Below are 16,403 nucleotides of genomic sequence, written 5' to 3' on the forward strand. Positions count from 1 at the left end.
GCAATTATCACCATGTAATTCCCTGGAGGACTTCTCAACATGGACATGCCATAATGGGGGCTATTAATCCAAAATGTAGAAGGCCACTGGCTTTTTATGATACAAAAACAGTATGTACGGCCAGGACAACCCACCAGCTTCCAAAACAACCAGTTCCTATATTGTTATCTGGGTACGCCCCGCAGGAAAATTCTGAGTCTGCTTTTGACTTATAAGTAATTCCCTGTCTCTCCTGCTTATTAATGCCTCTGAATAGCAACTGACTAAGACTTTTCTTATCAGACAGTCCTTTGACATTGCCAGGATTTGACAAAACCTGGAAGAAATAGAAGCAGCTGCCCCACTACAGTACCATTGATAGGTTTTAAGTGCCAGACTTTTGCTTAGGCTCATCTTTCACAGCTTCAAAGGAAAGTGGGATTCTTTCTGGAGCTCAGCTGTGTGTCTGAGAAGATAGTTTTTGAGCAGTAATACTAACCAAAAGTATGTTAACTTCTCAAGGACATACTAGCTCCAGCAGCTGCCAAGCAATGATTCTGACAATCCCTCTACCTGGGATGGGAATTTTACAGAAATTTGCACCTCCCTTTCCATACCTTCTTCCCATAGCCATAAGGACAAGTCAGAAGTTAGATTCTTTTGCCAAGAGGAATAGATTGTAACTTGCAGCCATGGAAAATGCAAAATGTGTTTGGATGGTATAATTCCCCCTGCAGATCTGATATGGAAGACATTAGAAAAAGTCAGACATCCACAGCTACTTCCACTCAGGGCTATGAACATAAAGTTTATAAATGCTAATTAGTTAAGAAGGTATTTTGCTGGCAGATAGGCAGCTGAGAGCGAAAGACTAGCAATTTCGACTCAGTTGTTCATAGGATACATGCATGCATGTGAAAAAGACAGAAAAAGAGAATATTACTTGTCTCATAACTGAAAGATTAGATTTCTGTTTCCCTATGCATTTTTAATGTGCTTACAGAGTTTCATGAAACAGAACTCCCTGGGTAGGGCTGGGGGCACAGGGAAGGTGTCTGTTTGGGTAATGGCCTGGATTTCAGCCAGGGCCTAATCCAGCTGGGCGGCGGATGGGAAGACTGAGCAGTCCTGTTACTACTTTCCCACACATCATACCAATGTGGGGGGACTAGAGCTCTCTTGGCCCTTCGTACAGGTAACATTTCTTGATGAAGCTGACCTGACCATCCCAAAGGGAGTTTTCCAGGGCAGGGGAATTGCCTTATCAGAATGTGGTCAATTTTTTGCACCCCTCCTGCCAAGTACAAAGCAGTGTGGTACAGTTATCGGTGGTGTGCTGTGTGGGGCGAACTGAGGCCGGCTGCATAGCTCTGAGAGGCACTCCAAGCATCCTTTTCCAAGGCACATTATGAAAGAGCAACCGAATACTGCAGGCAGGGACTGCATGCTGTCAGGACCGTGGGACACTCCTCTGGCTTACAGAATCCTTCACCTGAATAGGGAAACTGGGACTGCAGTTCCAGAAAATACACATCTGAAGTGTCTTTGAGAGCTGCAAGCTAGATCCCTGATGGTCTGAATCCTTGCTCCCATTTCAACAAATCTCCTTTGTTTTTAGGATTACTGATCTTTTAGCAGAGCTACTACACAAGAGAGTATAAATCAAGTCTGGTGTCAAAGGTGGTCATCTCTAGAATTTGTGAAAGGTGTTGATGGCCAGCACAGCTGGGACAAAAATAGAGTCTCCAAACATACTTCTAGTGAGAAGTCTGTTGTATCAATTTTGTGCCAAATCAAGGGTTTGATTTATCCTTGTTGTAACTCCACTGAGTTCAGTCAAGCTATAAGGGTCATGAATTTAGCTCTTAATTTTCTCCGTAGAGAATAATGTTTTTTCCTTGGATACTGCTTCAGTGATCCTCTAAATTTACAAGCATGCATCCTGCTCCAGCAAAGCATGTAAGCACACATGTGGGAAGTATGTGAGAAATTGTTGTGAGAGGAACTGGACTACTTCCATACTTAAACCATCTTGTGAGCCTCTCTCACCTGACATCCTTGCTCATAGATAGTATTCGGCAGCAGACAGAGTGCTCCAAGCTTTTGGCTTAACAGAGAAAGTCTCCCATTGCCTTCCCTGGAAGTTAAATTGTGCCCCGAGTAATGGCTCGTCTTGATGGCAGTGGGGAGGTTTGGAGAGGATGAGACAGTGGCTCCATCTCTTCTATAACAGACAAGTCTACTGTGTCCAGCTAGCAATTTTACCAGACATGAGATGTCTGCTCCTGAGCCCTGCCTGAAGATCTTCCTACTTAACAACAATTACAGTTTTCCCTGCTTATTTCCATCCATGAGCCCCTCCAGCTCTCAGCAAAAACGCACTGTAGTCTCTACACTTATATTATGGCCAGTATCTTTTCTCTTGTGGCCTGTTTTCAGTGCACATTTTTTGATGCATCTCATCTGACTTACATTTCTCTTCCAGGCCTGCTCTGGGAACTTACTAGACTTTGCAGAACCTTTTTCTCATGCTTTTCTTTCATTAGGGGAGTAGTTCGCTTTTGCTAGGTGCTTATATTTTCATTAGTTCCCATGTCTGTTACCCAGACATTACCTGTTCTGGATTTCACACCAGAATGACACTTTGTCTGAAAAACCATATTTGCTATTTACCTCACTTTTGCTACTTGTCTAGCAAACACCTTGCAGTGTTCCTTCCTAGCTACGCAGTGCCAATACTCTGATCATACAGTGCCTGTATCAAGGCTTCCACACACTGTCCGTTTTTTAAAAGCCCAATTGCTCAGCAAAACTTTTCTGCAAATAGATTTTTAGCAAACCTTTGGTGAACAACATCATAATTATTACTGCCATCTTCTGCAGTGAGTGTAAATATTTTTTTCCATTACATTACATCAGTTGATAAACAAATTTACACTTCTATAAGTATCTGCTATGTAGAATTTGTTGAAGCATCTTTCTACTTCTCCCTCACCTGCCCCTCCTCTTAGCAAACATTTAGTCTCAGGAAGGCTTAGTTAATACCTCTTCAAATCCAAGGGGACAATAGTAAAGGGTTACTGCAAGTCACTCTCTTCAAACACTGAAAAGAGACTTTATTTTGAAGTAAAAGGCCTAGCCTCCCTACTATACTGTGTCTCTGCCCCCTGCAAAGTGCCTGCCTAGAAGCTCATGCAGGTTTCTGGGGCTTGCCTTTCTGAGCAGACTTGAAGAAGCTGAGTACACATCGCCACAGGGACAACCCCAGGGCTCCTTTCCTGACATTTCAGGCCAAGAAGCCAAGAAATACAAGCAGCACTCAAATCCTAGCCGTATCCAGCTCTTGTGCAGCAGGAGCAAGCCTTTTCAGGACCATGGCTTCGCAACAACTGCTTTGTAGCCCCAACTGCAGAAGCAACTGTTTGCGCTCCCTGTGAGCCGTTTCCCGTGTACCCTTTTCCTGCCTGCTCCCTCAGCCACAATACTTTCACACCAGAAATACTCCCCCAGTCCATACACTTTCAGAGTTTCTTTCTTACACAGCCTCCGCAAGCCAAGAAATCTGCTCAGCTCTATTCAGTAGATTCCTGACAGTCTTCAAAGAATTGCTAATTCTAGTCTGCTTAAAAAATGCAGAGCATTCCCTCCCTTACAGCTTTTCTGCCTTCCCTTCTGTGAGCCAGTCAGCACCTGTTAGACCATAAAAAATACACCAGAAGCACAGTACACCTGAAATTACCTGAAACTTCTGCAGTGCTGTAGGCAAGAAGATCACATGCTCCATGGAAGGGCCATCAAGCTGCTAATGCAAAACTAGTTTTCTGGAGGAGATTATCATACCCCTGGATGGCTTGTATTAAGGGCTAACAAGGGTTAACAGTGTTTGTTCTCTCCATCTCACCCCCTCCTCCTCTCTGTGCATTTCTGTCAAAGACCTGCTCTCTGGCCAGCCACCGCTGGGATTAGGCTACTCTAACAGTCTGGCTGACACTCTGTGCAGGAATAAAGTCCTGCTGTCCAGAGGCAGCACACTCAAACGTGCTTCATGCTTCGCAGCCCTCCAGAAGGAACTCTAGAACTGAAGGAGCAACAATCGGGACTTCAAAGATTTCAAAATCATGCGACTTTAAAATATCCTTTGAAAAAAACCCAATTTAAGAAAATACCAAAATTTTCCAGATTTTTCTCTTTTCTTGAAAGGCTGCAAGCATTTTAGTTACTATGTCTGTTCAGGAGCCATATGGAAAAATCAGTTCTGTCCTGTTAAACTGGTTGCACAGTTTTCATTTTCGTCTGTCTACAGAGATCTGAGAAGTCTATATTGTTTTATTTTATGCTTTTTCATCAAAGAAAGCGAGTGATCTGGGAATCATTTGGCCAGGAATACAATAGGTAAGCAGAGTATTTTTTGTGTAACATTTCCAAGCATCTGAGAGTATACTGTTCGTGTAATTGAGTGAAATTAGCCTTTAGGACGATGTTCTCTTTGGGATAAGCTGATTATAGGTTGGTTGGTCACTCTGTTTGTTTGTTTTCCTGGACGAGAAAAGCTGAGCTGCTGTGGTATCAGTGTGGTTTGCAAGATCCTGTCATTTAAGCAGCAGAAAGATTTTTTTTTTTTTTTTTTTAAATCCTCTCTGAAGCACAGAGCAACTCAGACTCCACTGTCAAAGGTAAAACAAAATATTTGGGATTATGTTTTGAATCTGTAAGCTATAGTTAGACTACAAGAATAATAAAGCTGCAAAGTAGTGACTCAGAATCATAAGGAAAGCTCTGTAATAAGAACATTAAAAATGGAATTGATATACTAATCTTAACCATTCTTTCAAGTTGTTCAGCTGGTGGTTTAATCTTGCATTCAGCCAGGTACTAAAAATATTAAAAAGCAAGAGAATATCCTAACTTTATTAGGATGTGAAGTAGGACATTCAGATGAGCTGGTAGTGATAATTTCAGTAATCTCACTGATACCAAAGACGTACATTACTTTGGGAATCACAGATGAAAATGAATTTTGTATATAAAAATCTACAGATGTATTCAATACTATGTTTAAGTGTACATGTTTGAAATGTACTTATAAAGGAACTGGTTGTTTTATAAAGTCACTTTAATTCTAATGGACAGCAGGTCTGCTGAATTGTAGATATTTTGACTGTCTAAGATCTTCTGCACATTTGCAGGCACCATGAGGAAAGGGCTGATCTCAAACTAGTAAAAATTACAAAGGATGAAGCTTTTGTCTTTTAGGTTTTCTTCTATCATTAGCCAATAATCAGATTTAACCTGGATCTTTACTCCTTGCTGCTTGTAAGATGCAATAAGCTACTTTCTCCTGAAAAAAGGGGATCTTGCTCACAGAGCTCCCTCTGCTTTCCAAATCCCTGAGCTACAGCTGGCACCTGTATTAAAGGTCTATGCCCTTCTCCCCTTTTTGCTCTTCCCACTTTTCTGCTTTCCTCTTTCTGAAACTGGATGTAGCAGACAAAAAGTTGAAAGTATAATCAGTAACCTCACATAGTAGGATACTGTCAAAATTTCTTCTCCTAATTGGACCCTCCTATCTGTGCAGCTCTGCGCAATGAACACAGCACAGTTTAAATAACATCAGCATTTTCAGATTTTTGAGACAGTTTGTGTACATTTCATTCAATAGATTCAAAGCTGATAATAAAGCCTCCTGGCAAAAGGAGGGGGAACATATATGATTTTTGAAATCTCATATCAGTGTGAATACAATAGAGAATTACAAGTTCCAGTGATCAGCAAATGCTGAGATAGGCTGGAAGTGATGGGCAACACAATATTATCAGAATTATTTATGTAGCTGCCCTACAGCTATAAATAAAGCTTTCCGCCAAATGAGATACACAAAGGGCTTAAAATCTCCTAAATATCAATTTAGGGATTTTTATTCAGGATCCTCCACTTTTCACCAGTATCTTACACTGCTCTGAACAACTTATTCTGATTCTCTTCTGTACATAGTCACAACGGACAAAATAAAAAATTATCTCTGACAGAAAAGCAGAAGCAGCGTTTGGGGTATAGTGACCTCCTAAGAGTTTGAAAGTGACAGTTCCATTACATATAACCCAGCCTTGAAATTTAGCAAATTAACACTATAAACTAGGAAAAATTTTAAATGTAATTCTCCACTCATTTGGTCAGCAGGGAAAGTTTTTTTTTTTTTGTAACTGCCTTGTGATATTGCACCTGTACTACATCGACTGTATTTTTCTACAATAAAAGACTTCATAGCAGCTTCTGTCATTAAATATTTTCGGAGAGATCTTCTGAGAAATATTTCTTTAAGCAATTTAGCAAAATGGAGGCTGGCACTGTTTAAATGCCTGGCTTGCTGTGGTTATGATAAATACCAGGAAAGGCACAGAAACAGAGGGTCACTGATTATTTTCTCCCTCAAGACAGCAGTTTGCATTCACTTTTGTCATCTCATTTTTCAGCGCTGAAGATGTCCTGGTTCTGGTTTTATCTGCCTCTCCATCTTCTCACGGCTGCTTGCTTGTGTCATTCCATAAAAGCACCCACCACTAGTTCCCAACAGATCTTCAAGACAGATCTCTTCAATTTCTACCACTCCTTGATACTTGCTGATGGTAAGGAAACTACAGTTCACCTGCTGAAAGATATCCCTAAAAGGTAAGAGCAAATCAGTCATTCCTATTCTCAGATACTTCCCTATAATACTAGTAGCTGCGTGCTACCAGTAGAAGCCAAGACTTGCTATGCATCTGCAGAGCTTTATCAGCATCCACTGAATTTCCAGAGAAATACCCGATTGCTATCAAGTTTAAGTATCTTTACATTGCCCAGAATCTGGAATGATCTTCTGAGAAGAAGTTTAGATTCATGTACTCATTTTTGCCAGTTTTCATCAGAGGAGCCTGGCTTCAAAACTGCAGAGACACATCAGCCAACCTACATTAACTGTAAAATACAAGAATTTTACCTAGCAAATTAACTATCCCAAAAATCAAGAGAATATCTGCACAGATTTCTTATCAGAAAGACTTCTGGCAGTCCTGCATGCTGAAAGTGTTTTTGTTGAATGGTACTAAAGCTTGCTGAAATCAAGAGCGCTTTGCTTGCGGAAATTCCACAGATTAGTCACTTCCCTAAAATATCTGCAAAGTTTTCTGCCACACCTAGATACATAGGTGATCTAGATATTACAACTGGCACTGCATCTTGGGTAGCAAAGACTGATACGCTTGTTTGGGAAAAGACACACTTCAAGTTGTTTAGTCAGACTCCACTTTGGACAGTGACCGACACATACAGGTTGTGACATGCACCCAAGCAGAGTGCTCAAGGAGCAGAGGGTGAGCCAGATGGTTCAGTCTTGATACATATTCCACAGAAACTGGAACACAGCACATATTATATAATGTGACATTGCTCACAAGAGCACAACTAGGAACTCTCCTTGTTAAAGGCAAATGGGCATTGAAATCTCAGCGAAAAGTGAATTTTGCTATGCTCTTGTGGCATAACATTAAGATTGCCATCAGGAAGCAAAACCTCATCAGTTTTGCATGGTAAGGTAAGGATCTTATGAACCCCAGAGTCATCCAAACAGGAAACCAAGACATTACAAATTTTAGCTTAAAAGACTCAAGAATGTGGAACTATTTCCAGTGAAGCTTGACTCCAGCCCAGTAGCCATATCCTGAAAGTAAGCTAGGCTGAGATGATCTATACATAATGACTAGGGTTATCTCACTAATGAGCAAAAAAACCTTGAATCGCCTTCATTTAACTGCAGAGTGACCCAAGTCCAAACATTTCTGTGCCTGTATACAGTCCATATACACCAAAACAGAAATAAACAGAAGACCGAAGGAGTGAGACAGAAGGCTGTCTTTTAAGCAGGAATCAAAACCTGACTGAGTAGAATAGTGTCACGTTGTACTGCTCATGCACAGCAGCCTCTGTCATGAAGGCAAATAAGTTGTTAGAATTGTCCTGGATGAAACTGCCATTGACGTCTGATAATGTTCAGGACTGGCTAAAACCATTGCATTACATCCACTTGATCTGACACCCAGGAAGACCTAGATATGCAAGCGCATAATGAGGGAGGATAGGCTCTAAGAGCTTTCACTGAACTCCAGTCAGGAAATCCTGGGAAAAAGCATACCAAATTCTCCGGTTAGCCAACAGCTGGTTATTTAGAAGGCAGTCACTTTAATCACATCCATCATCTAAAATAAGCAGGTAAGTACTGAGATATAATATTCACCTGAAGTGTGTTAAAATTGAGTGGGAAAATATTGCTTATGGTAAGTGGATAAAACTTCCAGCAAATATTTGTGAATTAGAAAAAAAAATGCAGCACATATTCTTCCCATAGCTGAAGATTTCAGACATTCATCATCCCCTTGTACTGATGCACCTCGAAGGGCAACAGTCATTTCTACCCAATGTGGAATGACCTACATCAGAACGGCAGATTGCAAGGAGTCTCAGGCAGACTTGAATTTCCTGACAATTTCCCTCTGTTTTAATCCACATTTACAGGTACTACTTTGTTTTGGAGGAAGGCAGAGCCCTTTCACCTTTCACAATAACAGTGACCCCCTGTGATGTTCCTATCGAATGGAACATACTCGTGCACAAGGCTTCAGCAAGTTTCCTTGGAAAAGCAGCACAAGGTAAGACCTTCAGTCTGCCTCAGCAGAGACAAAGAAAGTATGAGGTATGAATAAGGAGTTGTGTTACTCGAAATTCCCACAAGCTTAAACATCTCATGCTTCCCCCTCCTGTAAAATGTCATGGACTGAAGAGGACATCCATGTCTCCATGGGATTTTGCCATCAGATCAAGTAAATTAAGGATTACATGCAAAAAGCCTAAATCTAAGGTTAACATTTGGGAATAACAGTGGGTCTTCAGAGCTCCACAAACACAGATCAGCTTCATAAGCTGTTTGTACTGGCCCAAACTTCCCTCTGCTTCCTCAGCTCTTTTTCTGTGGCTTAGGCCACTTGAACCAGTCATTTCACTCCCTACAGCAATGTGGAGAAGATTTAACCATTTGTTTTTCCAGGAATACCATCTACCAAGGCAGTGGGCATGAAGCTGCCTTTAGCCTAAGAGGAAATTCCATTCTCTTTCATGACTTTTTTTTTTTTAATTAATTTTTCAAACTAAAATCTCAAAGGTGCCATTAACAAGTTCTTACCTGTCAGGCAGGTACAGCTGACTGAGGAGTTCAAATACCATTCCTTTGAAGTGATAAGCTTTCCCTCTTCATAGGAGGCAATGGCACAAAACTAAATCAAAGAAAATTCACAGGAAATATGCATCTCCTTGAAGTAAAGTACCCAAAGAGACAGCCTTTGGAAGAAGAAAATTGTAGGGACATCAGGCATGACACAAGTCAAGCTTTTGCAAGTTGTGGTTTTATAATTACAGTCTTTTTGAAAACAATATTTCTACAACTGCACTGCTAAAATAAAAGCTACTTAAATTTTATTTTAATAAATTGCCAGTAGTAAAAAGTATTTTTAGTTATAATTATTGTTTTCAGGAAGAAAATAGGATGTTCCCTGACACATGAACAATAAAACCTACGCAATGTGCTTTATTTCACATCTGTTAAAATGAAAGTTACAAGTCTGCTTTTTGCCTGCAGGTGATCATGATACACAAGAGGTCTCAAAGTCTCAGAAGACTCCAAGCATGGTGTCTACCATTTTTAACTATAAGGGAAATTCTGTAGAGACTTATATGGGTATGTCTTCTCATTCTGCCCTTTACATGCTAGAGTTCTTATCCACTGAGCGAGACACACACATCACTGTGTACTTAACAACTGACACAACATCTGGGCACCTCTATCCGGAACTTCCAATGGATTCACGCATAGATGTTATTGGCATTGGTCACACAACAGTGACTCTGACCTGGAAACACAGTCCCTCTGTCTTGCAACATAGAGAAAACATCCAGTACTGTCTTCTAGTTAATGAAAAGCACAACTATAAGAGCTTATGTGCTGCTGAGACAGCAATCAGATCCTCTGGAATGAAACTGCCACCTACATTAGCTTTGTCTCTCTCTCCATACCTTCTTGAACCACAGCAGGTGATGATATTGTCCAACAGTGAACTGAGCATCATCAACAAAGTGAGTAGTGGGGAAGTCAGGCAGATATGCATGGGTACCAAGAACACTTACACCGTGCCCAGTCTCAGTCCCAGCACTCAGTATTACTTTGATGTTTTTGTTGTCAACCTCCTCACAAACGCCAGCGCTGCTTACACGGGGACATTTGCAAGAACCCTGGAAGAACCTGAACCTAAGGTGACAGAGCTGAAAGATGGGAAAGTGGTTCAGGTTGTCCTGGATGGGAAAAACCAGAAATTCTACAGTCTGCAGTACCAGGCGAGCCACAAGGAAATACAATTCACCTTTCAGTTGTGTCGTAGCCAAGTACAGGTTCACATAACAAAGAACGGCAAAACAGTGGCATTGGAAAACATCTCAGGGCTGAGGTATTTCTCATTGAAGGGAAAGCTGCTGGACACATATTTGGTGCAGCTGAGGTCTATAGAGGAATCTAACTCCTCTGTGAAAGTACAGGTGTCCTCCCATCTCCACAAGCCCTTATTCCCACTTCTTCCAGAGAGCTTAAAAATCAAGTCCTTCAGTAAACTGAGGACCTGCAACTCTGTCACCATTGCCTGGCTAGGGACACAAGAGGAGAGCAAGTACTGTGTGTACAAGAAAAGGATTGAAGATGATCAAGTCTGGATGGAACTGCAGAGTGCAGACAGGTGCTTTGGACCTGAATCTCGGCACAAGTCAGAGAAAGTGATGTGCAAGTATTTCTATGATATAAATCTCCAGCGAGCCGTAACTACAGAGACCATCAAAGGTCTGGATGCAGGGACACTTTACTTGTTTGATGTTTATCTCTTTGGGCCATCCGGCATCCCTGTCAGATATCACAGCAAAGTTGTGAAGACCAGAAAAAAATGTTGAAGGTGTTTAAAGAAATGTTTTGAAGTGAGTGAATGAAGGCTATTATCAAAATCTATGCCAATCCATGCCATAGCCTGTGCAGTTTAAAATATGCTGACACAAAAATGTTAAAGCTGTAAGATTCTATGGAGGAGGCATCTTAGTTGTCTAGATCATTAAGCTTACTTTTGCATCTTCCCTCCTATAGGAATTTTTTTTTTCCCCTCAGCTCACTCAGACATCAAAAACAGACCTGTGAAACAAATCCATACACATGGAAGTAAAACACCCACAATGACACCCACGAGAAACAGATTGGTTACCTAAAATGCTTCCGAAATCCAATACAGAAGTGATGGGAAATGCCTCTCAAGAAGCACACATTGTTACTTTAAAGTCCCAGAGAGTTTTCCAATTTGTGTAACTCCATCAGCTAATGAGGAACTGAGAGACCCCACAAGTCAAGCTGCTCTTGAGAAACTGAACTTCCTCCACTGCTTGAACAAAGATGGAGACAAAAAGAAATTGAAAAAGCAGTGAAACTGATGTAAAGCTCCATGCCTTTAGTAAACCAGGCTGAAATACATCTTCCCCTATTACCTGCATGTTTCCTTGGCTTTCACTTCTATAGAGAAACTGCGCTTGGTTAGAAACAGACAAATTTCAGGCCAGGAACTGGCTCTGGATGCAGCTCTTATACAAATATACTGCTGGGAGTATACATATACACTGCTGTGCTGCTGTCCATTGAGGAAAACAGCAAGTAAGGAATCTTGTCATGGAGAGGAGGTTTTTATCTATAGTCTGTGATACAAAGCCCATGTCTATCACCATGTAACTCCTGAGTGTAATATACTCACTCTTTACATCCTTAACCCAGCCTATATCAATCAATGCATTGCTTTAGGAAAACTTAAATGTGGTTTTCCTATTAAATATCATGGAGGGAAAATATTTGTAGTAAAAATCCTGACAAACACTTTTTTGTTGTCTTGTTTCCTTGATTACCTTTCTTAGATGACAGGAGACACAGTATAAAAACCCCTAAACTTTAAAGTCTTTGTAGAAAACCCCTTATGTTCAATTTCCAGTATCAGCAGAAAGTATTTTGTACACAGGCTCTTGCCAGGTCTAGAGTTTATTTGTAAAGAGATATGGGAAATTCACTGACCCAGAGGTTGCCAGAGAAATCTTGCCTGCTGTAACTCTTTTTCCTCTACAATTATACTAAGCAAAGATATAAATGATTAATTCCATTATTGCATATTTCAGAAGTTCACTTGCAATTCAGGATCCTCAAGGTTCTAGTTTACTCTGCATAATTATTACCTCCAGGCACGCTTGGAGGCCCTTGGTGAGGACTGAATCAGCCCTCTGTGCACACACACAGGATTTATGCATTTCCTGCTCCAAAGACTAATAGCATTGTGCATGCTATACATTAGCAGACTCATTAGTCCCAGAAGAAGGGTTCTGGCCTTTGCATGGGATCAGCTGCGATATCTGGGCTTTGGCTAGGCTTTACATTCCTGCAGGCACTGTTCTGGATTGAGCAGTGCCATGGCAGGAGCCATGTGCTCTGTGACCTTCTCCCCATACTCAGTGGGCCTTTTGGCTAATTACAGGGGCTGGCAGCTACACTGCCTTCTTTCCAAGGCAAGCCTTCTCTTCATTTTCCTGCCAAAAATAGTCTGAGCTCAAAGAGCAACAGAGGTCATCTCCACTTGGAAGTCTTAATGTTTTCTTCTGCCTTCCTTTTCAATTTCAGGCATTTATAATCTGGATGAACTTCATTTAGATGCCCTACAAATGACTGTAATAACAACAATAGTAATAATAGAGGAAGAACAGGGAGATCTGTTTAACTGCAGATACAATAACTCTTAACCCACTGCCCTCAGCCTGTCAAAGCATTAACCCTTGCTTTTGCCCTCTGTACATAAATACCGCAAAAATGTCACTTAGAAGATACATTGGCACCTTGCCTGATATCAATGCCTCTACTAAAGAATATCTTTCACAACAGAACTCGCTTTAGACTTCCCAGCAAAACCTTGGTTTAGGGCAGTAGCCAAGAGGTCTTAGGAAGAGATAGAAGGAGAGTCTGGGAGAGGGCAGAAAGAGAGCTGAGCAGTCAGAGGTGACACATAAGCAAAGGCTTGGTGTAGAACTGATTTGACTGACAGTTAATCAAACCCTGGAGGGAAGGAAGTGCAGGTTTGCAGGTGAGCAGATATTCAGGGGGACTTTGAGAAGAGCCAAGAGATTTTCCTCTTCCCAGCTTCACCAGCTCCTCTTCACCTCTCCCTGGCCATTGCCACATGCAGAGACCAGTAGGGAGCTCTGAAGACTACAACTTACTGCTCCTGCAGCCCAGGTTGTGACGCAAGCAGAGCAGAGACGTACTGTACTGCTGCTCCTGGGAAGGCTGATGCTCATCCCTTACTCACAGGAGGAGTTGCCACCCACACATACCAGTCCCTCCATCAGAAAAGGCCCCTGTGCACAATAGAGAGAGCTTGGCTATAGACAGGAGCATGCTCTTCTGTCAAAACCCATTGCCTCTAATGTAAGCAAAGCAGGCAACCTGCCCCCTAGGTAGAAGCCCACTTCTCTTATGTGTGCAGCTAGCTATGATCTGTAATAACAGACCCCAGGAGCTGCTAGCAGGGAATATTCCTCTCCACTGATTTTTTCCACTGTGATTCTGCCTGCGTTCACCAGACTGCAAACCTCTTTTCAATTCACTCATGCCCATACCCTGGTTTTTGGTCAGCCTTTGGGTGCACTGGTTTAAGTTGGGTGTCACTGCTGACTGCTGTCCTGGGAGTGAAGTTTCAGAGGTTTATCCACAACAAAACCAAAGGTGCTCCATTACACCGTTGGTGCTTTTCCTACCCCTAACCAACTCCTCAAGTGCACAGCTCCCCGTCTTCAACACTCAGAAGCCCTTCTCTTCCAAAGCTGTTTGACATCTTTCCATCTCCTCTCCCTCTCAACTGACTAGGGCTTGCCTACTGCATCTGACCATAAACAATTCCTAAGCCACATTTACCTCCTTTTTTTCTTTATGCCTTCTGCAGTCTTTCTTGCTGAGTTTCTAGGGAAGCACAGTTCCTTCAGTCCTAAGCTGTCATCAGCTCTTCTCATCTGCTCCCCATCCCCACTGAATCTAAGTCACATAGTGTCCTGGGTTACAGTGTAAAATGTGCCAAAAGGAAAAAAAAAATATTCTATTACCATCTTCAGGAGCTGTTGAGACCAGGTGGGGCGGTGCTCCCTGCCTCCCCCCTCTGGACTATCTCCTGTTAATGGGCACAACAATGCCTTATCGCCTGACCCATCGATAACTCGCTCCTGGACTATCTCCTGTTAATGGCCCATCAAGGAACTGCCTCACGACTCCCCATCCCATTGTGAGATGCTCCGCCCGAGGAGGGGGGGGAAGGAGCCAAGCAGTCCATGCCAAATAAAAACGGAGATTTTGAACACCCTAGCAGCCTTTCTTCCACTGGATTCCCAGAGGAGCTTTTTTCCCCCCACTGGAGTTCCAGAGGACAAGAGCTACCTACCAACCACTGGACCTTCGGAGGAAGACCAGACTCTTTTACCTGATTGCTGCTTCCACAGAACTACATCCATCACTTCAGGAGGACTGCAGCCAGCATCTTATCGGACTGCTACTGCCACCCTAACAGGGTGTCAGGTTGTATTCCTGACTCTGTCAGTGTAAACCAGTGGGTTGTTTGTTTTTCCCTGCCTTGTGTTATATATATATATATATATTAGTAAAGAACTGTTATTCCTATTCTCCATATCTTTGCCTGAAGGCCCGTTAATTTCAAAATTATAATAATTTGGAGGGAAGGGGGTTGCACTTTCCATTTCAAGGGAGGCTCCTGCCTTCCTCCACAGACACCTGTCTTTCAAACCAAGACACATAGGAATTGCAGACAGGTCTTCATAGAGAATATTTCAAGAGTGATGTTCTGCTTTTGTAGATCATTTAAAATAAGTCCTCAACATTGTTATCAGGCCAAAGTATTTTTCCTGGTGTTCAGTGTTGGGTCTCAGCATTTCTGTGCTTCCAGTTATTGTATCTCAAGCCCTGTCACAGCTGAGATTAAAGCCTGAGGCCATTTATCTTCCCAGCATTTTTACAGAACTGCTCCCATTGCTAAGCCACCCCTCCACATGGGAAGTGGGGATCAGGGATACCAAAAAACAGAGGGCTAGTAATAAAGAGAAAACAGGTTTCATATCCATGTCACCTTTCCCTGTGGGCTCAGTCTCACAAATCACCACTTACATTCTGGAAATGAGGCGCTGGTATCTGAAACAAAGAAATAATAAAGCACAGGCTTCTAAGTTTGCCATTGTGTATGCCCATAAGCTGCAAACCAGTACAGCAAGGGTCTCTTTCCAGTATTTCATACAACTGCTGTTGCTGGAAACTTTGAAACATAACTGAAGGCAGTAATTGCTCATTGTTGAAAGATATTGCTAAAACCAGTGTAGAGGTTTCTGACACTGGGTTCAAGGACTGATGACACTTATGAGTTAATATTTAACTGAAATGGAGAATCATCTATTTTGTCATTCCTTTTTCCTCCTCTATTTAATAGCCCATTTATTCTTTCCCTATTACTTTGAGTTTCCTAACAAATGTAAATACCCTTCAAAGTGAATTGGGTAGTCTCTTAGAAATTGTTCCCTATCTGCCCAAAAAATACATTCAAGGATGCATTCACAGCTTTGAGCAAGGTTTTTTTTATTTCATCTTTGTATTTTTTTTCCTGGCTAATGCCTTCCCATTCAAAACACTTGCTTCTATCTTAAGGAACATGTTAAAAATAATCTTGCTATTTTGGGCTCAGGTGCTGGACTGAAATCCCACTCACTAATTGCTTTCACAGTGTGTTTGTTTACATGTATACACATCACCTCCATTTTGGGCTTCATTACTATTAATTGTTTGGTTTTAGTGGGCAGAATTTATGAGCCATGGCACTGCAGTTAAACATCCTGGCCACATGCAGCTTTGCACAAGGCTTAAAATCTAATTTTGGAAGCCAAATAATATTAGCACTGACAGCAAGTCCAAACCAGTGACCCTAAAATGCCAAAGGCTTTCAGGTGCTGTTACAGCAACTGAAGCTCTGGCATTTAGACAAAAATGGATGACTTAGCAGCTGAACACTCATTCAGCAACATAACAAACCCAGTCAAAACAAAATAGATTGTTCTATCTTTGGGGATGAAGATGAACAAAAGATGCACGGCTGCTCATCAGTGTTATCTGTTCTGCACATGCTGGATTGAGAAGTCAGTGTAACAAAGCACAGGTGAATGTGCTTCACTTGCAAAACAACAGTTTTTTCCTGGGTAAGTGTCTCAGAACATTAAGAAATAGCATTTTTAAAAGCAGC

At 41.7% G+C, this 16,403-nt stretch overlaps 1 protein-coding gene across 1 annotated transcript; it reads left to right on the forward strand.

The window, feature by feature from the left end:
• Nucleotides 1-6,457: 6,457 nt before the first annotated feature.
• On the forward strand, nt 6,458-10,995 carry LOC104352709 (protein NDNF). Its single transcript, XM_009959106.2, has 3 exons — nt 6,458-6,645; nt 8,527-8,660; nt 9,644-10,995. The coding sequence occupies exons 1-3, from the start codon at nt 6,458-6,460 to the stop codon at nt 10,993-10,995; spliced, it is 1,674 nt and encodes a 557-aa protein (XP_009957408.2).
• Nucleotides 10,996-16,403: the final 5,408 nt, after the last annotated feature.

Source organism: Leptosomus discolor, chromosome 6, assembly GCF_034619465.1.
Source record: "Leptosomus discolor isolate bLepDis1 chromosome 6, bLepDis1.hap2, whole genome shotgun sequence".
In the NCBI taxonomy this organism is placed as follows: domain Eukaryota; kingdom Metazoa; phylum Chordata; class Aves; order Leptosomiformes; family Leptosomidae; genus Leptosomus; species Leptosomus discolor.

Coding starts and splice junctions, on each gene's coding strand:
- LOC104352709 (XM_009959106.2), top strand. CDS start 6,458: ATGTCCTGGTTCTGGTTTTATCTGCCTCTCCATCTTCTCACGGCTGCT. Junction 6,646..8,526: donor CTGAAAGATATCCCTAAAAG/GTAAGAGCAAAT, acceptor CCACATTTACAG/GTACTACTTTGTTTTGGAGG. Junction 8,661..9,643: donor CCTTGGAAAAGCAGCACAAG/GTAAGACCTTCA, acceptor TTTTGCCTGCAG/GTGATCATGATACACAAGAG.